This window comes from Pholcus phalangioides, unplaced genomic scaffold (genome assembly GCF_987345545.1).
Source record: "Pholcus phalangioides strain wild (caught in Gottingen) unplaced genomic scaffold, Ppha-v1.0 ptg000018l_1, whole genome shotgun sequence".
Classification (NCBI taxonomy): domain Eukaryota; kingdom Metazoa; phylum Arthropoda; class Arachnida; order Araneae; family Pholcidae; genus Pholcus; species Pholcus phalangioides.
Genome location: NW_028301611.1, coordinates 8931060 through 8957805, shown reverse-complemented (window position 1 = coordinate 8957805; position 26746 = coordinate 8931060). Strand labels below are relative to the sequence as shown.

The window sequence follows — 26746 nt, the reverse complement described above, 5'->3', positions numbered from 1 at the left end:
TGAGTATTTTCGTTATATATAGTATATATATTGACAATATTGCAGGAAAATCTTCATTGTTCCTGAGTGGGAACAATCCGCTAGATTCAACAGACCTCTTCGGAGATGAAGAAATAGGCACCACACCGACAATGGAGTGGTACAACCGCTTCAAAGTTGGCCGCCGCACATCAATGGAGAGTGAATCACGTTCTGGTAGGTCCAGAACATCCAGAAATGATATCGTTACTGACTAAATTAGAACTCTGATGATGCATGATCATCGAACCACGATCAGAGAACTTGCATAAAAGATGAGCATTAGCATTGATTGGATCCGTTCATTTTATTTCGACTAATTATTCGGTCTTCAGGTGACGCAATGTTAAAGTCATGCTGACCGTCTTCTATGACTCTAGTGTAAACCAGCTATATGTATGTACCGCACGGCACAACCATCACCAAGGATTACTACTAAGATGTTTTGCGTCGCAATTGGCAGCTCCATCAGGATTAAGGCAGGCAGTGGCATTGTTCAAGTTTATCTTGCCATTTTGTCAAAAACAAAAATGGGACATGGTGCACACTTCCTCACTCATCGGCGGTCTGCTGGCAAGAAAAAAATTCAAGCATGTGCACTAGAATTGCCTACGTCCGTGCACCAAACCATATTTCCCTAGCTTCATTGATTCACGCATGAAAACTTATCGTCGATTCCTTTTTAACATGCCTCGCATATGTAAAATTTGGTGAACATTGGACTAAAATTGCAGATTTGTGTAGAGAATATACAGACACACACACAGAAAAATCTATTAAACAAATAGTATAAATCTTCCTGGTGTTGTTAAACAAATAAAGCTTTTCGATGTGCTGATGTGGTGTTTGAATTATCAACAATGAAAACGAAATTATCAGTCAACAATTTTCGCAGTGATAACTTATATAAGTAATGAGAGGAGGATTTGTGGCTTTTATTCCTGTGGGCTATTCGAATTTTGACGCCCTTCTCTCGTAAAAAATAAATGGTTTACGACCACTAATTACTTTAAAGATTAAGTTGCACCGAAATTGCTGCACTGGGCTGTAGCTCGCTGAGACAAAAATCTTCTATAGGTGGTGGTGGGTGAGGCCCCTCCTCCCAATTTATACGTTTCTACAAATAATCTTGATTATATTGAAAGAAATAACTAGAAACTCTGATGCTCACGATATTTTAAACAATTTTCTTGCTAACAATATTTTAAACAATTCTCACGCCAACTACATTTCAAACAATATTCACACGCTAACAATATTTTAAACGATGTTCACACTAACAATATTTTAAACGATGCTCACGCTACCAATACTTCAAACAATGCTCACTCTAACAATATTTTGAACAATGTGTCATAAGCTAACAATATTTTAAACAGTGTTTACGCTAACAATATTTTAAACAGTGTTCACGCCAACTATACTTCAAACAAAATATTCACACGCTAACAATATTTTAAATGATGCTCACGCTACCAATGCTTCAAACAATGCTCACTCTAACAATATTTTGAACAATGTGTCATAAGCTAACAATATTTTAAACAATGTGTCATAAGCTAACAATATTTTAAACAATGTTCATACGCTAACAATATTTTAAATAATAAGGGCCAAGAGTGCCTTTTCGGGGCACTGGGGCAGACATTTCCTTGCGGTCCTTTTTGAAAGGGTTGTTATTATGTAAGATAAGTGTAAATTTGTTGGGACCCTGCGATTCTCTCGATGCCTTGGGACAGTGCTCCAGTTTCCCCAGCCTAGTTACGGCCCTGTAAATGTTTCTATAATGCTTACGCTAAAAATATTTTAAATAATGTTCACACGCTATCAATATTTTAAAAATGCTCACGCTAACCAATGTTTTGAACAATACTCTCGCTAAAAATTTTCACACGCTATCAATATTTTGAATAATGCTGACGCTAACAATATTTTAAATGATGCTCACGCTAACCAATATTTTAAATAATGCTGACGCTGACAATATTTGAAACAATGTCACACATACGTTAACAATATATTAAACGATGCTCACGCTAAGCAATATTTGAACAATACTCAAACTATTGATTTCTTCAGCCATATCACTAAGTCACATTACTCTGTGTTGGAATCGAACCAATGAACTCTCACTTCATGGGGGCGTGCTCTACCATTAGGCTACAAAGGACAGACATTTTCTTTCCTAAGAACTCTGTGTTCTCTTTGGCTGAACGGGTTAATTTCGTTGCAAGCTGTTGCTGAGTTAGGAGGCCGTGAATTGTGCAGTCCAAGGAAACGCAGTGCTCTTAGGGAAGAAAATGTCTGTCCTATGTGGCTTAATGGTAGAGCACGCAACTGGGAAGTGCGAGGGTGGTGATTCGATCTCCCCCCCCCCCTCCAGAGGAATGTGACTTCTCTTTCCAATTATCTTCGCTTGGTATCCAGTCATTTGTACTTCGTGTAGTCAGCGGAGAAGTTCACAGCAACGCTGACGATAGTGATTTCAAACCATAGAGAATAATTATACTGTAATCTTATGTCTATCTTACGAGTATATCCAGTGGCGTATTTACAGAGGGGCTTAGTGGGCTATAGCCTAGGGCGAAAAATTTGAGGAATTAGTGGTCAAGAAAATTAGTAGGACTGTAAAATTTGAGTAGACCACAGGCAGTAAAACCTTAAATCCATCTCTGACTAGAGAGCGAGGGACTAGGTGAGTGAGTGGTGAAACGGGTGACCTAGAGAGTTTGGAACCATGAAAGAGTGACCTAGAGCGTCTGTAAGTATGTTGTGGATGAGCAAGAAAAGAGTGACCAAGTGCGTGAGTAACTAAAAGAGTCACCTAGATCTTGTCTAAGCATGTGAATGAACGAAAGAGCGATCTAGGAAAAGAGAGGTTACGTCAGTAAGTGACTAAGAGCATGTGTGAGTGTATGAATAATCAAAATAGCTACCTAGAGAGCGGGAGGCCACGTGGGTGAGTGACCTAGAGTGTGTACCAGCATGTGAATGATCGAAAGAGTGACCCATAAAGGGGCGATGGAATGGTCCAGGGGGAGGGGCGATAGAAGTGGATTTAGTTTAGGATGCTATGGGTTGGGTTGAGTTGGGGGGGGGGGGGGGGCTGATGAGAAAAAAAAAATTGAAGAGTGGGTGGCGAGGGAACAAAAAATTGGGGAACTGTGCTATAAATGAACTACAGAAGGGTTTGTAGAAAGTTTGGTTTGCGGTGGGATCGCCTAAAATCCCAACCTACAGGGCCCTGCTCCAGGATGTGGGGTTGAGGACATGCAAGCATGTGATCGAAACAGTAACAGAGATACAGTCGTAGTTACAAGGGGGGGGGGAGAGGTCAAGCCGGTTTTCGCACATTCAAGGAATGAGTGATCAAGAAAATCGAACCGGGAATGAGAGAGGAGCAGCAAAATTCGAGTAGCCCACAGGCGGCATAACCCCAAATGCGCCTCTGGATATACCTCTCTTGCAACTGGAATAGAAGTTATTGACGTTATAACCGAGGTCGTTACAACCGCAAATTCAGCTTTACTTTCTAACTATAGATAATATTCTTGCACATACAACCAGATAAATTTCCCATTTTCAGGTTAAAAATCCTCCCGATATTTTGAAGTAAATTCTTGCAAGAAAAAAGTATGTAGAAGATTATTTTCCAAACCCCCCCCCCCCATTTTTTTTTGATAGAGCTGCTGGGGGTGGAGATAGGTATGTGTGTACATATATAAAGACGTATAAGTTTCAAGATGGCTGCATCGTTTTCTCGGCTCGCGATTGGTTGTAGTTGCACCCGGGGGAGTCGTGAGTTTTTGCATTAGGCCACCAAACACGTTAGAGGAGAGAAATTCACGTTTCAAGACCCGTTATCCTCCGTCACGTTCCTTATGTCGGCAATAAAAATCCAAGAAACCCGCGTTTAAGTATTTATTCCGGGACATTAAGTGGAACACTGTGCACAGGTGCCGACCGGTACATAGTTTGCCGCACACGCGCACACACACACTCTTTCCCCCTTGAAGGACCCTGCGCGAATCAAGTTTTTTTTTCGTCCTATATTCCCCCAACTTCGATATTTAATGAAGCGAGAGTGTGAAGTAATGGTGGCAACTCTGCAGGAGCTAAATTTCAGCAAGTTTACTTGAAATTTATCACGTGCCATTTTGTTTTCCCTGTGTATGATGGGTTTACATATACAGGGTGTCCTGTAAGTGTTAATCAATGCGGCCTTTATCTTAGGGGGCCGTTAAAGTATTACGTCAGCAAATTTTTTAGCAGTTTTTGACCGACCCCAGTCAGCAAATACAAAATACAACAATACAAATACAACGCCACAACAGGCAAATTGCCCAACGAGGTGGCTGACTTAAGAACATCATGGATCCCCGAGCCATTTTTTGGAGGCCCTACCTACTACTACTACACCACATCCCCTTCCCGCGCCCCCCCCCGTGGAACCCCCCAACGAATCGGTACATGCGGGAATACAAATACAAATACAACGCCACAACAGGCAAAATGCCCAACGAGGTGGCTGATAAAAAGATGCCCATAAAAATATGGTTGTCATATGTTTCAAAAATACAGCAACCCAATTAAAAATGCAATTAACACAAATTACAAACAATATATACACATGATAAAATATTATACAATGCCCATAAAGAATACCTATGGTTGTCTTATTCTAAGAATGGATAGCTTCTCGATTTACCCCAACATGTTTATCGTATTTCCTTTTAAACGTGTCAATTGTGTTACAATTTACTACCTCCGGGGGTAAGCTATTCCATTTATTAACAACCCTATTGGAGAAAAATTCCCTGCGACACCATAACCTTGCATTGTCCCTCACCAATCGATACTGGTGTCCCCTTGTAAAAGCAGTCGATTGGCGGTGTACTAAAAGTTCATGGTCCATCCTATCCATCCCATTGAAAATTTTGAACACTTCGATCATATCTCCTCGACACCTGCGTTCATCCAATGTAAACATATTCAAAAAATGAAGTCTTTCTTCATAACTCAAGCCCTGTGTGCCAATAAGGACACGCGTAGCTCTTCTCTGCACCCCTTCAACCAAGTCTATGTCCCTCTGTAGGTATGGTCTCCAAAACCTTACAGCATACTCCAGTCCAGGACGAACTAAGCCTCGAAAAAGCGGAAGAATGACTTTAGGAGAACGCGAAGAGACCTTTTTGAAAATGAGACCAAGCATTCTATTCGATTTTTTGACAACCGCTGAACAATGTTCAGAAAACTTAAGTCGCTCGTCAATGAGAATTCCCAAATCGGTGACTCTAGTTGCATCCGGGATAGTGACACCATTCAACTCGTAAGAGAACCGTGGGTTGTTCGAACCAAAATGAGCGACCATGCACTTATCTACGCTAAACGTCATGCTCCATTCATTTGCCCATGCTGCAATCTTGTTTAAGTTGGTCTGGAGCAACTCCCTATCGCTTTCATTTCCGATTACCCCCATTAGCTTCACATCATCTGCGAATTTGCTAGTAATTCCATCGATACCCTGATCGAGTTTGTCGATAAAAAGTGAAAAAAGTATGGGGCCAAGGACACTTCCCTGAGGAACTCCACTTGTGACGTCTGTCCAACCAGAGAATTCCCCGTTCACCATAACTCGTTGCGACCTATCTCTTAACCACGATTCTATCCAATTCAGCAAGTTGCCCCCTATTCCAATCTCGTGTAAACGCTTCAAGAGTTTGCCATGTTGGACCCGATCGAATGCCTTCTGGAAATCAAGGTAAACAACGTCGACATTTTTGCTCTTACCCAAAGCCTTAGTCACGTAATCATAGAAGCAAAGGAGGTTAGTTACACATGACTTCCCCTTCCTGAACCCATGCTGATTATCCGACAATACATTATTCTCGTCTATCCACTTCACAAACTGCCTTTTGATGATAATTTCCAAAATTTTCGAGAGGGAGCTCGTCAAACTCACTGGACGATAATTAGACACCACTTCTCTACTACGCTTCTTAAATATCGGAACAACGTTAGCCAGTTTCCAATCTGCGTGTACGTGTAGTGAAATCTGACGTGAAGTTTTTTTTGTTTATCTGTAATGCTTGTTATGTGTAGTGCTGCCATCTGCCACCAGTTTTTCAAACTGTGAGTGAATTGTTATGATTGAATGATTTATCGTTGTAGGACTGTTGCTCTCTGTGGCGAGACTTTTTAACGGGGAGATCGGCTCTGATCCCCCCCCCCCGTCAGCAAAATTTCGTTAGCAATGCCCCCTACCTCCTAACGCATATTGGTGGAATCAGAACGCGGGAGGGGGGGGGGGCATAGGGGGCTCGTGTGCCTCCCCCACCCCCCAGACGCAAAAAAATATGTTTCCAATGCGAAAATATTTTTTAAAAAATTAAAATTTCGAAAGAAAATATCTTTTTATGTCATTGTAATCAATTCCTGTTAAATTGTTGTATAAATTCCTGTTAATTTCAATGCTATTTGAAGGGTAAGAACTCAAAATTTCTCTCCGAGAAATTCATTGCGACCCACCCTTTAAGCCATATATGGTAAACCCTTGACCCGTAGACCAAATGTGGCCCTGTAGGTTATCTGATGCGGCTTGCCCCCTCAAACCTAATTTTGTAAAAATGAACTAAGCGGCACATTTACAAATCGCTTAAGCGACCCGTGGCACAATTCCAGATCATTTAAGTGACCCGTGACGCATTTTCAGATCGCTGATGTAGGCCTCAATGATCACTTTCCACATTCAAAGATCACTTAAGTAATTCGCGACACAGTTACAGAACACTTAAACGATCCGTGGCACATTTAGAGATTCCCTTGAGTGACATGTGGCACGGATTTAGAGCACTTAAGCGGCTCCCCAGTGCGGTTCTACATCACTCAAGTTACCCGCGGAACATTCCCAAATTACTTAAGTGGTCCGTGGCATAATTACGGATCGCTTGAGTGACGCGTGGCACAGTTCCAGAGCACTTAAGCGGCCCGGACACATTTCCAGAGCACTTGAAGGATCCGTGAAACATTTAGAGATCACTAAAGTGGCTCTGTGTAGGGGACTTATCTATAGGGAGAATGTTTGTTCAGGTGCCCACAAATCAGCGAAAGGTTTTTTCCGTTTTTGGCGCACCGAGTAAGACGCCATTAAGAATATTTCATATCTTCATAAAGGGTGGTTGATGACGAAAGCATCATCCAACCCCACCCCACTCCCCCTTGTCATCAAAAGTCAGCAGATCGGAAACCCCCCTCCCCCACTTCGACGCTGACCTAATACTTGAATGATCCCTTACCAACCGTTTGTCGTAGAGGCAGTGCCATAACTAGCCCTTTCTGTGCTCTGTAGAAGAATTTGCATTTAGGCCCCCCCCCTTCTGGCCCATTCTTGGGCCCAATATGGCCCATTTACGCCAATTGTGCCCCCCCCCCTTCCAAGTGGGCCCTGTGCGTGCGCACCTGCCTAATTACGGCACTGCGTGGAAGCATGGTTTCAGTTTAACAAATGCTCACAATATGTTCGGAAATTAATCTTTACCAGTTTTAAGAGTGAGAATACAGTGTATCGCAAAATGAAATAAAAATCTAAATTTATATACGGTCCACTTTTCCCTTTAACTTCCGATTGGAAAAAGTTGTTGCTCTGTCTGTCCTGAGGCCAGCAGAAAAAAAAGTCAAGTTTCTTAGTGTAATATTCGCTGAGATATTCGAATTCAGAAATCTGAGAAAAATTGGGAAAAAACAGCATTGATGAGGAAAAAGGACGTTGTGTGTCCTTCTTTCCCAACTTTTCTCCGATTTTTTTGAATTCGAATATCTTAGCGAATATTGCAGTTAAAAGCATAGAATTTCTTCTGTCGGTCTCAGGAAAGACAGGGCAACAACTTTCTAATTGAAAGTTAGAGTAGAAGGGGGAGCATATAAAAATTTAGATTTTTATTTTTATTTTGTGACACATTGTTTTCTCACTCTTAAAACTGGTACAGGATAATTTTTGAATGTATTTTCAACGCATTTTTAAAGTCGTAATAATACCTCTACGACAGACAGTTAATGCTTTAGCACTTACAGGACACCCTGTACAGTGAAACTCGGTTATAACTACACCTAGGCTTTTACCGCATTAAGTGGCGGCTGTGACTGATTCCTATGGAGTTGGGGCCGCACAATCTGCAGTCAGCGGGCCAAATGCGACACGCCAAGTGGTTCAGGTAGAAACGTATGAATACACACACTATAAATGCCTAGACTGACCATATTCCCTTCATAAAAATACGGGATATCAACAATTATCGCAAAAAGAAATTCTCAAATGTAAGTAAAGTTGTCAATTTTTGTGCAGGTTTGTGAGTCATCGCGTTATTCAGCAAGTGATCTAACGTATTAATGAGCAACTGAGTAAGCGAATGACGATTGAGTGAATTAATGAGTGAATGATTCAGTAAGTGAGTGAATTAATGAGTGAGTGATTCAGTAAGTGAGTGAATTAATGAGTGAGTGATTCAGTAAGTGAGTGAATTAATGAGTGAGTGATTCAGTAAGTGAGTGAATTAATGAGTGAGTGATTCAGTAAGTGAGTGAATTAATGAGTGAGTGATTCAGTAAGTAAGTGAGTGAGCCACACTAGTTGGCAAACGGGTGACTAATCGAGTGAGCAAGTGAGTGAGTTAGTAAGCTGGTGAGTGAGCAGAGGAATGCTTGAGCTAGGGGATTATATACGATAATGATTGAGTTAGTGAGTGAAGCAAGCGAGTGAGCGAGTTCATCAGCAGATAAAGCTTCACGATGGTGAAGAAAGCGGAAAGAAAACAAAGAGAACTTTTTTGTTTGAATTTATTCCAGTTGGGTTCGGACGTAATATTACGTCCGTGATCGTAAAGGAGGGGGGATTAATCATCACAAACCATCCGAAAAATCACCGTCCTCATAAGTGACCTACAGAGGAAAACAGAACTTAATCCAGGAGGACGAGATTAAAAGGCATCGCAGATGGAAGCAGGAAAATGCACGATTCCAACTGGAGAAGAGATATAGCGCTTCTTAAATATTCATGCGAATCAATATCCTTTTTTTTCCGCTTTTCCCAAAGGATTTTGCGTCATCCTTCGGCACGGAATCGGGAAAAATTAATTTACCAGAAAAAGGGGACGAGAGGGAAGCACAAAAGGAAAACAATGGTAATTGAATTTAGAGAAGGAAAAGGGAAAAAAACCACGTATTTTCCTGCTCATTTGCATATTTGAAGACTTGCGTCCGCGATTCCGTGTTTCATGAAGTCTTCATTCTTGCTTGGAATGGAATCTCCGAGAGATGGAGCGACGACGCAATGTTCCCACGAGCAACATTTCTCTTCAAATTACAGAGCTTCAAAGATACAAATATCTACAAGGCATTGGTAATTTATGCATGGGTATTGATTCAGTTCGTCGGAGTTCTGAAACATGCAGATGGCAACAGATTTTAATTGATGCGTCTCTGTTGTTTTCACTAACTTATTGCTAACAAGGGCGTCTCTTAACTCGTGGGCTTACTCGGGTATGGTCCGTACAGAAGCGGATGGCGATGCCCTCTCCCAGGAGCCGAATAATATGGGAATAAGTCCGTCCCCTATTTTACGGGACGATGCTCGCAACGAATCGCCCTGGCTCTGTAGGGACAATATCGTTTGAGCTATAGGCCGTCTTAAGAGCATCATGGGCCCCACCCCCCCCCCCCCGGGTCAAGTGATTTTTCTGAGGCCCTCTACCTGGTCAATTCTAGAAAAATTCGACTACTTCTCGTTTTTCTGAGGGTCTCCCCCCCCCCCTTCTCTTGAGACCCCTGAGCCGTGCTCGGGTTGGCCCATGCGTTAAGGCGGCATTAGCCATGGCTGCAAAACCCAGAATTAATCCCGAAATCAGAATCTCCTGTATAAAGTTGTTCGTTGTCATTTAGTCAAGCACCCAGTGCCGTCTTAACACACGGGCGCGACCCCGGGGGCCTCAAGTGCATAAAGAGATAACAAGATAATTATCATAAGAGAATTTATTTACCCGTGATAGTGGTATTTGATGGTGATAATATGATTTTCAAGACAAAGTATAAAAATTTATATGCAAGTACTCTTTCAGCTAATTGTGGGGCTCCAGGATACCACTTTGCCCTAGGACACGTGGTGGATGGCAAGACAGCCCTGCGAAGTAGGGTCTGGAGATCTGGGTACACGAAGACCGTGTGAAGAACGCTTCATTTCAGCCTGACCCCGGGGGGGGGATGCATGAAGCATGTTTGAGTGATGAAAATAGTGACCTAAAGAGAGCAAGGAACTATGCCAGTGAGAGAACAAAAGATCGGCGTAGAGAGTGTGTAAGCATGGGAGTGACCAAAAGAGTGACATGGAGAGAGTGCGAGAAAATGTGAAGGACCAAAAGAGTGACTTAGAGGCAGGGGCACATTTACAAGGACACGGGCGGCCCAGGGCAGCCGATTTGAGGAACGAGAGGTTGGAATGGGTAAAGGGCAACAAATTTCTTATAGCCCAGAGTACTTTTCTTGAGAGGCGGAAGGGGGGGGGGCCACGTGTACCACACATGCACCTCGTTCATATTCCTCTGCGGAACTGCTAAGGAATTGGTACATGTTGGAATGTGCGTGTAGGTATAGCGAATCTGACATTTCTGTATAATGCTTGTTAATTGTAGTGCTTCCATCTGCCATCAATTTTTCTAACTATGAGTGAAGTGAAAGGGGGCTAGACAGAATCTGGTGGGGGGGGGGGGAGCATGGACATTGGAATCAACAAAACCATGGCAATAATTTCCCATCTGATATACGTCCCGGACAATGACGAGACGATGGGTGGCATTTCGGTTTACATGTGATGTGTATGTATTGGAAATTTTGAGAAACTACCGGGGCCCAACGAGATGTCCTTGAGGGGGAAAAGAAGGGGGGACACGAGTCCCATTTACGCTAAATCGATTCTCCAAGCCTAATTAAATATGCATTACAGATACGAAAATTCTTGAAAATATTGCTAGAAACTGCCGGAAGGAAAAATCGGAATTTTTCATCGCAGTAAATCGTAATTATTGTCTTAATTAATTTTTGAAATTGATTCATTTTGTCACGATTGTAATTAATATCAGAATCTTCATTACGTCTGATTCGATCTCCGTCTGTTCTGGAGAATACGATTGAAACGCGTTGAGAACAACAGCCAGGCAATTTGCCGAACGAGGGGAAAAAATAAATTTGCATGTCGGGTGCAACCAACACCACCTATAGAAGAAGGCCTCCGCACGAAGCCTGTGACGTCAATGAAGATGGCCATTTCTGCTATTTGCCATTGGATATACTTGCAAAAAAAAAAAAAAGGTAAATATATCGCATCCGGCGGCCTGCTATATCCAATGGCCTTCTTCAGTGACGTCACGAGCTTCGTGCAGAGGCTTTGTTCCATGGGCTCCATAATCTTTCCATCTTTGTTCCATAATCGTTGGTGCAACACGGTTGCTGCCTGCTTCTTGAATATTTCTATTTATAATGGAGGGAATTATTAAATGCACTTGAATTCGAATGCCTTGCGCTTGGTACAATAATGGAACTATAACTCAAATACTTTAAAACGGATATATATATATAAAATGAATACTAAGCACTTTAAAATCGTTACTTTGCTTTTTAAAACGAATACTTTGCACTCTCAAACGGATAACCTTACTTTAAAACGGTTAATCTGCACTTTAAAACGGATATTTACTTTGCACTTAAAACGGATATACTTTGCACTATAAAACGAATACTCTGACCTTTAAAACGGATAATCTGCACTTTAAAACGGATAATCTGCACTTTAAAACGGATAATCTGCACTTTAAAACGGACTGTGCACTTTAAAACGGATACTGTGCACTTTAAAACGGATACTTTGCTCTTCAAAACGGATACTTTGCTCTTCAAAACGGATACTTTGCTGTTCAAAACGGATACTTTGCTCTTCAAAACGGATACTTTGCACTTGAAAACGGATAATCTGCATTCGAAAACTGTGCACTTTAAAACGGATAATTTGCTCTTTAAAACGGATACTTTGCTCTTTAAAACGGATACTGTGCACTTTGAAACGGATAATCTGCTCTTTAAAACGGGTACTGTGGACTGTTAGGTGCACACACTCACACCTCCGGCACGACTCACTCGGTAGTAAATCGCCCATGGCGATAGACCGGAGTTTCGCTCTGTTTGAAAGAACGGAAGAATAACTATCGGGCCACGCTGGACACGAGTGTGACTGTAGCTTTCAGAGAGTTTCCGAGAGATCAGATATTCAGAGGGATCATTTATTGATGAAAGAAGAAAGCGGTAGTAGCAAGAAAAATGATTATACACAAATTTTACAGTTTAACAACTTCAAGTACAAGCTTTTGGCAACAAAATTTAGATTACCTTTATTTGACGAATCGACGATAAATATGGTAACCTCGTCCTAACCTAACCGCATGTTAGAAAAAGCAGGGGGAAAGGGGAAAAAATATACAGAGTGTTTCAAAACTCAAAGTGCAAAATTTTGGGGGAGATGGAAAACGCCAAACACAAAACAGAAACACATAGGAATGTATAACGGGAATCCCCAACCTGATCAGCTGGAGGATAAACGAAGACACAGTAATGACAAGCCAATAATGGGAGGAAAAATGCTTCATTTAGTGATACTTTACACAAGGACAGTACGTGTGTACACGTTAAGTTTCACAACAAGTGCTCAAAGTTCTTACCATCCACAGTTATGTGCGCTTCACAACGGCAACGCATAGATTGTCGAACCTTTTCAAAAATACCCGGCATATCGCGGACGTGTGCAACTGTGACGGGGCGCCCTCCAGCGTGCATAACTGTGGATGGTAAGGACTTTGAGCACTTGTTGTGAAACAACGTGTACACAAGCTCCCCTCATCTAAAGTATCGCTAAGTAAAGAGTTTTTCCCACCCATTATTGGCTTGTCATTTCTGCATCTTCGTTTATCCTCCAGCTGATCAGGTTGGGGGTTACCGGTCATACACAGTCCTATGCGATTTGGCTTTGTGTTTTCTACCTCCCCTGAAAGTTTGTACGTTGAGTTTTGAATCACCCTGTATAAAAGGAAAAAGTATAATAGATAAGGTAGATAAAAGAGTTTTTTAATAGAGTCCTTCTTTCTCACCCTCGCCCTGCGTGTTCTCCTTCGCTGTTAGCATTCTTTCGCATTGGCAGGAGTATATGAAGAAAGACGCGAAACAAAAAGCAACTTCAGTTGATAGGGTTACTATAAAGCTTCGCGATGGTGAATAGAGAGGGGGGAGGGAGGGAAGAACTTGTTTTAATTTATTCCCCTTTTGGACGCAGTATTACGTCCATGATCGTAAAGGGGTCAAGGAACCCCTCAAGAACGTTATCAGTAAAAGGGGAGTTGATATAGACTTTAATTAGAATCTTGTGTTAAAAAATTATATACGTATGAAGTAAATGCACCGAAATACTTGAAATACTTCAATATAAAAAATTCCAAATTTATTTATAATTAGCCGCGGTATCGAAGCTTTTCTCCTCGTTCCAAACTGTTCCATTTGCATAAATTGGAGCAAATTCCTTATAATTTGGGGAAGCTCGTGAAGCTTCCAAATTAACTCGAGTTTTCCCTAAGAGATATATAATTGATTTCTAATTACCAGCTTCTGAACGTTTCCTTAATTTCTGTTGAGCATCGTTGATGAGTGAACATGAACTATTTTCCTTTTTCCCCTTTTCATGTTGAGCTTTAATGGAATTGTTATCATTATGTTTAATTTCGAATGAATCATGAGTTGAGAAGGGAGCTGCGAATGACAAAAGTTTCAGAATCACTGGCTTAGTGAATGTCTCTTCAGTAGTTTCACCAAAAAAAGCGAGCCAAATTCGGCTAACATTTCCTCCAATTCGAAAAACTCGGGGGAAAATTCAACGACAGAAAAATCACCACTGAGAAAATTCACCGACAGAAAAATCACCACTGAGAAAATTCACCGACAGAAAAATCACCACTAAGAAAATTCACCGACAGAAAAATCACCACTAAGAAAATTCACCGACAGAAAAATCACCACTGAGAAAATTCACCGACAGAAAAATCACCACTGAGAAAATTCACCGACAGAAAAATCACCACTGAGAAAATTCACCGACAGAAAAATCACCACTGAGAAAATTCACCGACAGAAAAAGTGCCGTTTGGAAAATTCATCGACGGAAAAAATTACCGCTGAAAAAATTTACCGATGGAAAAGTCACTTCTGGGAAAATTCACCGACAGAAAAGTCACTTCTGGGAAAATTCACCGACAGAAAAAATCACCGCTGGGAAAATTCACCGACAGAAAATCACCGCTGGGAAAATACACTGACGCAAAAAATCACCGCCTTGAAAATACACCGATGGGAAAATTCACCATGTCAAAAGTCACTTCCGGAAAAATTCACCGACTGAAAAAGTGCCGCTCGAAAAATTCACCGACGGAAAAAATCAACGATGGAAAAGTCACTTCTGGAAAAATTCACCGTCGGAAATAACCACAGCTGGGAAAATTCACCGACGGAAAAAATCACTGCTGGGGAAAGTAACCGATAATAGTCCGTCAACAGTTAGTGAGTGAGTGAGCAAGTAAGTGAATATATAAGCGAGTGAATAGCCTTATATGTATATGAATGAACCGGTGTATGGATGAATGACCGGGTGATTTAGCCAATGAGCGATCCAGTGACCATATGAGTGGTCAACTTACGGAATGAGATATCGATTGAGTGAGTTACCGTACGAGTGACTCACTCTCTCGCTCATTTGATCATCTGATCAATTACTTGTTCATTTGCTCATCTGCTTGTTGCTCACTTACTTGCTCATTTGCTCAACTACACACTCACTCATTATTCCCCCGTTCCGAGGGTGACCGCGAATACGGAAAATCCGCGAATAACCGAAACCATAAGTTTCTTTTTTTGTACATCTCGTTTATTGAACATCATGAGAAGATCAGGATGACGTAACTATGTTGTAGAAGGGAATGTAAAAGAAGGTCCAGCGATTGTTGGCGATGTTTTCTGAAAGAACATTGTGATTTCTGTTTGCTGTTTCTTCTCTTTTTCATATCATCAAATATATTGGAGTATGTTGACAAGGTTTCCTCTACCAATTTTTCTACATGTGAAGAACGTAACATGGAGGGATCTATGTCATGAAAATAATCTATTGCTGATTTTAACTTGCAAAGCCCTTCTGCTATCTTACTCATGGTGAACTTGTCTTCCACTTCTATACCTTGATCTTCTTCATCTTGTACCGCTTCAGTTTCACAGGAGCAGTCAGCTGCATTAATTCCTCCTTGGTCAATGCCTCTGAATTGCTATTAATGAGCTGTTCGAAATTCTTCTACATCAATATCTTTGAAGCCTTCTCCATCCACCTGTTTCGCTAACGTGCCAATGCCTTTTATAATCTCTTCAGTTGGCTCTGTACTGTAGAACTGGTTATGTCCTGGAGCGCACATTGTGGCCAAAGGTTGCTCCAACCCGTTCTCACTGTTTCCTCTCGTAAGAGCTGCCACGGCTCTAGAGATGGCAGTAATGGCATTAGCGAGCCATTCCTAAACATGCACAACTCAAATTTTGCAAACAAACACATTTTTGACGATTTGTGAGTGTTAGCAAAAAAAAAAAATTCCAATGAAGGGGGAACCCGCGAATATGGAAACCGCGAATACAGGGGATGGAGCTGACTGTATACCTCTAGGATCAACGGTTCGGCAGTGAAATGCCATGTTTCCACCCCCCCCCCCCTGTTTGCTATGCATCCTGTATATGAGTATCTCACACACGATGACCTTCGGAGCGGCAATTGTTTTGGGCCGTGACAAAGCTCGGTGGAGGGGGGAGGGGGGGGGAAGTGAAAGTCCCGGAATTCGCCCAGTCGGTACGACGAGAATATTGAACAGATGATTCCGCCCTTTTTTTTTCCCGAAGCGATTGATGGCTCCGGATGTGGACGAAGGCGCCCATCGGGGAAATCGGAACGAGAGGGTTGGAATACAGCCCCCTCCACCCCTCCCAACTACGGTTTCCAGGCAACAAAACGCTCTTTTTTATTAGGCAAGGCGTCCGCTTTTTCGACGTCAAACGCGCAAGGCCAATGGCTATCAGATAGGGAGGTGGGGGGGGGGGCGCCCTTTCTCCCGAACACAGTGAAGATAGAATCTTTTAAAAGTTAATTGAGTGGGTGGGCAAAACGGTTTTCGGGGACAGGGGTATCGCCCAACACATAATTTCACGCTTCCAGGAAACGATGGAACGAGTAAATTGGGATTCTCCCCCTTCGCTTTGTAATGTAGGTGGTGGGGGAGGAATTGAAAGACAAGATCAATGATAGTCGCTGGGAATAATCAGCAACTATTCAATTTGCACGTCATTTCCTGGCAGAACATTTAAATCGAGCAAAATAAATTTCTCCGGTAAACTCAGTGTTATCAAGGCCACCCATACTATAATGCCAAAAGTTTGTGTCCTTTTTTGGTGTTTAGACATTTTTTCGAATTTCTGGACAATTACTAGGCAAATCGTTCTGAAATTTCAGTCATACATACCCTATATTAATATTCACCATTTCCAGTGAAATTTTTTTTTTTGATCAACACTGTATTAGAAAAAAGCTGCGAATGACTTGCAACTTTAAAAAATATATGTTGTCCTATCTTTGTGTACAATATTTCTGTGCGTTTTCATGAGAATAGCACGTATATCCGCAGAAATATAATGATTTCTATAAAAATTTTCAATTTCCATCGCAGGACTTTTGCCTATAACACGCCGATTTTTCATTTTTCAGCCAATTTTTACGAAGTTCGTACACAACATGGCGCTAGACACACGAGTCGTACTTGATAAAATTTGAGACGTGACGAATTATTATTCGATGAGGTATGAGTATTTACAGTAACTGATAATTAATTGCGCATGCGCAGGAAATAAAAAAATTTATTTCCCATAATTTGATTTGCCAGGTATGTTGTGTAACTTATATGAATGTCTTGAAAATTCAGAAATATATAATCGATATTGTGAGCTGTAATTTCGAAATTTTCTGAAAGTAACAATAATTAGGGATTTTCCACACATTGTTATTTCGGTTATTTTCTTTCATTTGATTATTTCAAAATAAGCTCACTTTTTGGCTTAAATTTATAAATTATTTGTAATTATATTTAAATAATTATATAAATAAATATAAAAATATAATTATATTTGTATATAAATTACTGTATATAGCATATATTATAAAAAAATTTGTTTTTCGTTCATGGATTGTATTACATTAATTTATTCATTGATTTCGGAGAACATACTAGAATTCGCATTTCATGGAAGAACAAACAATTTAATATTTATTACGTTCAACCCCAGTCAAAATTTTCATTAGTTCTTAAGTTTATTTCAAATTTATTGCTCGAATTGATTTAAAATTTTAATTTAATTTTTGTTTCCGTTCGTTCATATTTTGTGTCCACGGTGTTTTTCCGATAGTGCTCACGACGATCATGACCAAAATTCCATAGACATCCCCCCTTCGCTGCCAACACCAACCCCTAACGTAATTCCGTCTACGAAACCAGTTTTTGAGTGAAAAGAAAGCTTACGTTGTTCCCGTTTCTCCGTTTTACTTTTCGTCATTTAGGGAAAGGAAAGTTTACGTCATTTCCGTTTCAATATTTGTCATTGAGGGAGGAAAAGGTTACGTCATTTCCGTTTCACTTTTTGTTATTGAGGGAAAGGAAAGGTTACGCTGTTTCCGTTTCTGCGATTCACTTTTTGTCATCGAGGGAAAGGAAAGGTTACTTCATTTCCATTTCATTTTTTTTTTGTCATTGAGGGAAAGGTTACGTCATTTCCGTTTCACTTTTTGTTATTGAGGGAAAGGAAAGGTTACGCTGTTTCCGTTTCTCCGATTCACTTTTTGTCATCGAGGGAAAGGAAAGGTTACTTCATTTCCATTTCATTTTTTTTTTGTCATTGAGGGAAAGGTTACGTCATTTCCGTTTCACTTTTTGTTATTCAGGGAAAGGAAAGGTTACGCTGTTTCCGTTTCTCCGATTCACTTTTTGTCATCGAGGGAAAGGGAAGGTTACTTCATTTCCATTTCATTTTTTTTTTGTCATTGAGGGAAAGGCTACGTCATTTCCGTTTCACTTTTTGTTATTGGGGTTCACTTTTTCTGAAGTGCAATTTGAAAATTCACGCTCTCTCTAAAGAAGTTTCACTTCAATAAGGAAAAACGGGACATTTTATAAAAAAAATTAGGACTGCTGAAAAGGGCAGGTCGTATGATCACTCTTTATATGCAAGTTCCTGTGCCGCGAGTGGCATAAATACCGCATATCTCACCCTCTGACTGAACAGTTTGTACACCCCTGCTTTTGTTCAGTGCCCACAGACACTGGTGATTTGCTGTAAACCAGATCTGATATTATAGGAACCCAGTCTAGACCGGATTTAGACATTTTCGAAGTGATAAGCTTTTTTTAAAATAATTATTAATGATACATAGCAGTTCCCCACAAGCATTCCAGACATTATCCTTCACTCCTAGTCTTTTAGGGGGAAAAAATAGTTTTATATATATAATAAATACTGGAAGAGTTTTAGAAAAATATAAAAAAAAATAACTACCAACTACGGACGAATAAAAAAAATGTACCGAGCTGTCGGAAGAATTAAGATTGATGACGGCGCTTTGATGTTGATTACTGGTTATGGCTTCGATTCTCCCGTCATTACATGAGGCACTATATGATTTAAAATGACGCATGGAATCCCGTTGAGGAAGCAACAACATCGATAGTGATGACCGGCCTACGCGTTTTGGACAGATTTTAGCTATCGAGGACCACTTTGCGAGGAAATATAATGACTACTCAATCAGCAATAGTTAAGATAAAACATAGAGAACATACATCGCATGGCCCCGAAAGCCTGTCTGATACCAACGTGATAATTTTTTGTTTTTCAAGTTGGTGTCAAGGAACTACCCAAAAACACCGCCATTTATCACGCAAGAGTGGTTCAAAATTTATTGGCAAACTTTAAGGAGTGATACGACATAGGCGAGGAAAGGGAACCCGTGTATTATTTGGGCCCCCACCACAAAATGTGTGTGTGTGGGGGGGGGGGGTCTAAGCACCGTAATAATTAATGAATATACAGGGTAGTTATAAATAAACTCACACTATTCAGACGTATGTAGCACCCATTCTGATAGAGGTATTTTTATGAAACTTGGTATATCAAATATATGGACCATTGGGGGGAAAAAAAGATGCAATAGAACAAAAATAGTCACAATTTTTTACTATCAGGTGCAAAAGTGGCACTATTTTTTTATCGCAGATGTCATTTTCCCATGGTCTAAATAACGTATGTACCAAGTTTCAATGAAATACGTCAATAGGTCGGAGTATTGTCAGCATAATTAAGTTGCGTAGGCTTGTTTAACGTCTCCGGAAGACGTATTAAAATTCATTGGGTATCATCGGATTCGTCTTTGGAATAGCTAACAGACGATACCATTGTCTTTTATTTGCGTTGCGAACCTCTTGAGATAAAGTGTAAAACAATATGTCGTTACGAAACAGGGACGCGAGCCTGGTGACCAGACTAAAAGAGGTATTAAAACCAGAGTAGCGTTATTGGATTTTTTGCAAAAATGCCTATCAGACGACACCATTAGTTTCTGTTTGCGTTGCGAATCCTCTCGAACCTTAAAAACGTGAATTTAACCAATCCACACACACATGTCGATCTCAAATCCTTTCATCTGCGATTGTAGTTTAAACACTGTCGCGGTCTGAATGGGAGAAAGCGGGCGTTTTAAAGCGGACTTCAACTGATGGACAATCTCACCGGGCAACGAGTTCCATACAGGAGCTGCGCAAATGGAAAAAATGATGGTTTCTAATATTAATTTGGCCGAATGGAATTCTGATGGTCAATTCAAGAGCTCTCGTTGTTGAGTTAGCGTAAGTAAGGGGATCGATTGTTATGAATGTTAGTCCTCTCTGTATTTTTTAGGAGTCAGTTTTCCAACTAAGACACCTAGGACAGAGAGGTCTAAAAGAAAACAGAACCCTTCATGGTTGCTTTATTGATTTTGAGAAGGCCTTTGATAGAGCGCAACATGATACATTCCTCAAAATCCTGAATATAGTAAACATTTATCAATACAGCAAAAGAATCATAAAAAAACATTTACTACCAACAAGAAGAAACCTTCAGAATAGACAAAGAAATCACCAACTGGTTCACCAGTGAAAAAGGAATACAACAAGGATGCATTCTATTGCCAACCCTCTGAATATTTATAGCGGGATCTTCTTTAGAGAAGCACTCGAAAACATTGCTGGTATCGAAGTAGGAGAGGGAAAATATAAATTACATAAGTTATGCAGATGACACAGCAATATTAACTGCAAAAAAGTCAGAAATGAATATAGCGATAGAATCCATTAACAGGGTAGGAAAAGATTTTGGCATTAAAATAAATACAAAGAAAACGAAAATCATGATTTTTAATGAAAAAGCAGGAAATAACAATTTAACTTTAGAAAAACTTTACCTTTGGAAAAATTCTATTACCTGGGAAGTTACATAACAAATGTTGGAAGAAGCACTATGGAAGAAGAATTCAGCTTGTTAAAGATTCCTTTAGGAAGCGTAAGGAATTCTTAAGGAGGAACCTAAACATAAAACTAAAAACGAGGCTTCTTAGATGCTACTTATGGCTGGTCCTACTGTATGCATGCGAAACTTGGACATGGAACAAGGAAATGAAACGAAAGATCAACTCATCTGATGTTTAGTGCTACAGAAGAATGTTAAAAATAAAGTGGACTGACAAAATCATCAATGAGAAAGTCAGGAGGAGAACAGGAAATCACGCTGCGGCACTCTGATAAGAAATGCTGCGGTGAGGAAGTGACAGTATGCTGGACGTATAGCGTAAGCATAAGAGGGTCTGCAGGGACACGACACTGATGTTAGAAGGATACACGAGAATGTGGATAGAGGACCTGAAAGAGTGAAGTGGACAACAGTATCGTTTGCTAAAGAAACAAGCTCGAGATCGAGTAGGATGGAGAGCCATGATTGCCAACCTTCGAATTGGAGACGGCACCTTATGGTGATGCGATTACAGTATTAGATCGGGAAAGAAGCGGTGCCACTCGATTGAGTGTTGAGTCAGGTATACCAGTCTTTCTCATAAGATTTTTCGCGGAGGCCCCTGGCTGGTTTTTTAATGAGTGGTTTTTGTGGCTGTTCAAGCATTTCAGTTTTTTCCACATGGTAGGGAGACCATACGGGAGAAGCATATTCTAGAATAGGTCGTACAAAGGTGTTAAATGCCTGAAAAAGTGTGAAGTCACGGCATTCACTATATGTAAGAGAAATCAGATATTACGATAGTTTTTAGGCACACGCTGAGATTTCACCGATAGAACACTGGCAGCCTGGGTTGCTATGAGGAATGTCATGCAGATCTTCAATCTCCTTCACAAGTTCAAGAGGGCATTTGTGGAGACAGCGTCAATGGTTTCTTGAACTTGTGAGAATCAATGAAACTCCAATCCTCAAGTCTATTTTTAGCCTTTAGCAAAGGACGAAACGAAATCGCAGTTGCTTAACCTTATGCTCGACATAAGACCGCATCAGACAACAAGACAACAACGGTATTTCATTGTTACAAGGCCCACACTCACCTCCCATTACGATAAAAGGAAGGTCCCTGTGAAAATTTGCCTTCTAACCAGAACTCATAAGCTATACAAATACCGCAAAGAGACAAACGTTCGGGGTAGAATTGTACCAATGAAGTGCCGAAAAAAACCTCTTTACCGCTAAGTATTAACGATCCGTTCCTTCCCCCAGGCCGGGATTACTCTATAAAAGTTTGATAAAAGATATTTTACAAAACTCAACATCAAATCAACCAATGAACGTTTCGGTTTAAATATTAATTTCGATTTCAACGAATAAGCCTGTTACGCCGGGATTACATTGCAAAAGATTTATGCGAATTCTTTTATTAAACTTGACAAATGCACCCAATAAGGTTATCGGTTACATTTTCTGCAAGTTTTACCAAAGAGCTTTTACAAAACTTTTATAGTGTAATACCGGCCTTAGAAACAATCTCGCTCTAAAGGTGACGAAATTGCGAAGATGGTTGTATTTCTGCAGGATTGGTACCAAGTTATGCTGGGTTACATTGTTCTAGCATAGACACGAATGATTCTATATAAGGTACTCACCCTCTCGTTCTGATAGTACTTGTCGAGCTCCTCGATTGGCGTGGCGGTGAGCTCCTTTGGAAAATCGGGCGCTATCGTCCTGTGCAGCGGCATGCCGACCTCGAGGTTTGGGTCGGGCTCGAGCCTCTCTTCGTGGTGGTAGACGGGTACGATGTGGTCCCCTTCCCCGGCGGGCCCGTCTTGGCCCGCTGCAGCAGCCGCTTTGCCTTCGGCCTTGAGTCTTTCCCTCTCGGCCTTGCGGGCGTTGGCCTCTGCGATGCGGGCCTCGATGGCCGCCAGAGATTCCCGAGTGAAAGGCCGGAAGAGCGGCACCGGCTCCTCTTCCGACTGGTCTTCGTCGCCCGACGTCGACATCACAGGGGGGAACCCCACCACCTCCTACCTCCTCCTCTCTCGAAGGAAGAGATCCTTCGAGGTGGTCAGCGCCGTCCTGGTCCTGTCTCACGCAGCGGACAACGTCCCGTCTGCTGCTGCTGCTGCTGCTTCCTCAGGACCTGAAAACATATAACCACAAGCAAGTCAATCAAACATGTAAAATTTTGAACTCATCGAAATTAACATGCATCAAACTGGTATAAATGTACATTTGCCCCATTATATGTCCCTTAAGCAGTATTAACTAGACACTGAGCGGTCGTGTGGGCATCGTGCTGGACTCTCATCGTGAGGATCCAGGTTCAAACGCCGTTGACGTACAGTGATGGTCGGCTGAAGTTGGTTTTTTTGGCGGTTTCTCAACATGAAGACGTGAATGCGAGCCGGTGTCTTATTCAAAAATGTCTCTCCGCAGAGAGTAAGGCATAGTTTCACAACATGAAAATTCAAGCATTTACCATCTTTACTTCAAAATATGGGGCACAGATGGCAGCACTAACACGAAAGAAGCACGATTATGACAACATAAACGTGTTAGAACGTTACATACACTAAGAACACACATTCTCCGGCATGTAGAACTCCGTAGAAGAATGTGGTTCAAGGTGCATTTACGGTTAAGGGTACATAGTTTACGGAAATTTTACTTCCGACATTTGCCTCTGGCACGTTTCATTCCCGGTACATTTCGCCCTCAGAAATTTCGCTAATAACATTTAACCTCGGACATTCGGCCTGCCCTGACCGTGTGAGTGACAAACTTGGTGACCATATGAGAGACCAAGTGAGTGACCGTATGAGGGATCAAGTCACATGGTCACTCATACGGACATTCACTTGACCAGTCATATAATCACTCACTTGATCACCCATATGGTCACGAACTTGGTCGCTCACCTGCTTACTTAGCTACTCATATGGTCATTCACTTGATCACTCGTATGAACATTCAATCATCCATACAGTAACTCCCCCACCTACGTGATCACTAATATGGTGACTCACCCGATCACTTGGTTATCAACTTACTCTCTTGGTTGCTCACTTACTCATTCACCTACCAATATGGTAACTGATTTGGTCACTCATACGGTCAGAACAAGCGAAATATCAGGGACGAAACGTCGGGGGTGAAATTTCCGTATTCCGGGTACACGGGACGGTTGAGTACTTTCCTGCAAAGCATATGCAGTGATTAATTTGCAAATTAATCACTGCAAAGATAATTAATTTAATGTTAACATTTTAAAATTCATCGCGTTTAGCTTGTGTCATTATCTTGCATGGAGAAAATGTTTTCAAATTTCCCATACATCATTATATGAGTTTTGAAGCAAACAACTCGTGCGTTAAATTTGGCCCTGAGAAAAGGTGTGTCTTGCGCTCATGGAAACATGGAAAATAACCTCAATGTTCAATAATGTAATCAGTTTTTAATATTACCATCATGTTTTGTCACTTTAATTTGCCATTTCAGTGCGCTTTGAGAAGCCTGCCGCTTCCACACACTCGACGCGCAACAAATTGAAAAGAAAAAAAGCCATAGATTTGAGAACTAACGTGGCAAAAAATTCACTTGAATTTATTTTGCAATCTGTATTTTACATTTAATATGCTCTATGAGATGGATTAGCAACTGACACAAGAAAACTGACAAAAAAGATTAAACTGGCATTATAACCGTGTACTCGTTAAGCTTTGACTTCGTGGTAAAAAACTCATTCTCAATGCTAATTGGTTTTTCGAAGTGAAACTATACACAAAATAATTTCAGCAGAGAAACAGTGAGAAAAGTTCCAATAATTTCATTCCCATTGACTCAATGCCTGACACTTTGGGGGCTCCCGAATTAATTTGATCTGATCGGTGCCGTTAAAATCATGTTTTGACACTTGCATCATTTCACAACTTAAAAAACCAAGATGGACAGAATGAAATAAGAGTTGTGCAAATTTTATATGCAAGTTTCACTTCTGCCATTCACGCAATTTTTTTTTTAAATGGCAACATCGGCATGAACAGATTTTGTGGTAAGTGTGATGCAAAAATATGAATACAATTATTTTAGAAATCAACCATCGTACGCAAAAGTTTTAGTACACGACAAAGTTTTCGCCAACTATCAACAACAAACCTCATTGCATAGTTATGCAAGTGCATAACACATTATTACGATTTCAAGAAAAACCTTTTGCAAAAAAATAAGGTATTTCTCATTCACAAGGTGGACCACTCATTTCTAATGCCCATTTACACATCACATGTGAAATCACAACAAATCACGCCCAACACGGACCGGATTTCCGAATAGGAACATGGGGCATTTACGAAAGGCCCCATGTTTTAGGGTTGGCTCTAAATTTATAAATATATTTTACTCCAATTTTTATAAATTTCATTTGGAAAAATTTTGGAAAAATCTAGGAATTTTCCTTAAATTACATCATAATATTTACAAACCCTAGTAAATGTCAGTTTTAATGTTATACCAATCAGTAATAGAGTTTACGCAATGGATTACGATGCACCTATTGCAATATTAACTCCACGACAAAAATGTATTTCAATGGGTGACAGTCTTTTGTTCAATTCCTCAATTTCACATCTTTTTGATCGTAAAATGATTTATGAAACGACAAGAAAGTTTGCATGTTTGATTGACATGAAATACTCGAATCTTCATGAAGATTCTGTAATATTTACAATGCAAAACTTTATGCATCTGATCTCGCAAACATTTTTTCACAGGAACGGCAACAATTTACATCCTTGCACAACGCCACAAATATTAACCGCTTCGCTTGCAAGCGATTGGCAAGAAATTTGGATGATCTCTGTTTGACGAATCGGCGATAAATATGGTAACCTTGTCGTAACATAATGTTATGATGGGAAAAGGAATAGAAAAGGGGTGGGGGAAGAAAAGAAAGGAATAAAACAAATGAAAGGAAAACAGTGTATTACTATGCTCTTTCTATATATCTTATCTGTAGTACTTCTTCGAGGCTTAGTTCGTCCTGGACTGGAGTATGCTGTAAGGTTTTGGAGACCATACCTACAGAGGGACATAGCCTTGGTTGAAGGGGTGCAGAGAAGAGCTACGCGTGTCCTTATTGGCACACGGGGCTTGAGTTATGAAGAGAGACTTCATTTTTTGAATATGTTTACATTGGATGAACGCAGGTGTCGAGGAGATATGATCGAAGTGTTGAAAATTTTCAATGGGATGGATAGGATGGACCATGAACTTTTAGTACACCACCAATCGACTGCTTTTACAAGGGGACACCAGTATCGAAGGACAATGCAAGGCTATGGTGTCGCAGGGAATTTTTCTCTAATAGGGTTGTTAATAAATGGAATAGCTTACCCCCGGAGGTAGTAAATTGTAACACAATTGACACGTTTAAAAAGAAATACGATAAACATGTTGGGGTAAATCGAGAAGCTATCCATACTTAGAATAAGACAACCATAAGTATTCTTTATGGGCATTGTATAATATTTTATCATGTGTATATATTGTTTACAATTTTTGTTAATTGCATTTCTAATTTGGTTGCTATATTTTTGAAATATATGACATCCATATTTTTATGGGCACCTTTTTCTCAGCCACCTCGTTGGGCATTTTGCCTGTTGTGGTGTTGTATTTGTACTTAGATAAGAGAGAGTAGATATGAAGAACATTTCTCTTTCTCCCTCTTATGTAGCCTGCATGTAATTTATATAGTAGAACCTATTTAACCTTAGAGTAGCTTTTTACCTCCTCACCAAGGAGGTAAAAAGAACTATTTTTTTCATAGGGTTCCAACAAAGTTTCGTAGTGATAAGGAGAGAGGAAAGAAAAGAGATAGACTTGTTTGAATTTATTCCACTGACGTTTGGACGCAATATTACGTCATTGATCGTAAAGTGGTTATATAGTAACACTAGAGGTTTAGAAGAGACGTTTCCAAATGTAGAGACAGCATTGAATCATCATTGACACCACCAATATCAAACTACTCTAG

General features: G+C 40.5%; 1 protein-coding gene across 1 annotated transcript in view; it reads right to left on the bottom strand.

Moving 5' to 3' along the window:
* The window catches only part of LOC149071665 (sodium channel protein para-like), a 197167-nt gene that overhangs the window by 105834 nt on the left and 64587 nt on the right, over window positions 1-26746 (bottom strand). The window contains exon 2 of the mRNA XM_089247738.1: window positions 22359-22852. Within this exon, the coding sequence (XP_089103864.1) occupies window positions 22359-22712 (354 nt within the window). The 5' untranslated portion in view covers window positions 22713-22852. The remainder of the gene's footprint in view (window positions 1-22358; window positions 22853-26746) is intronic.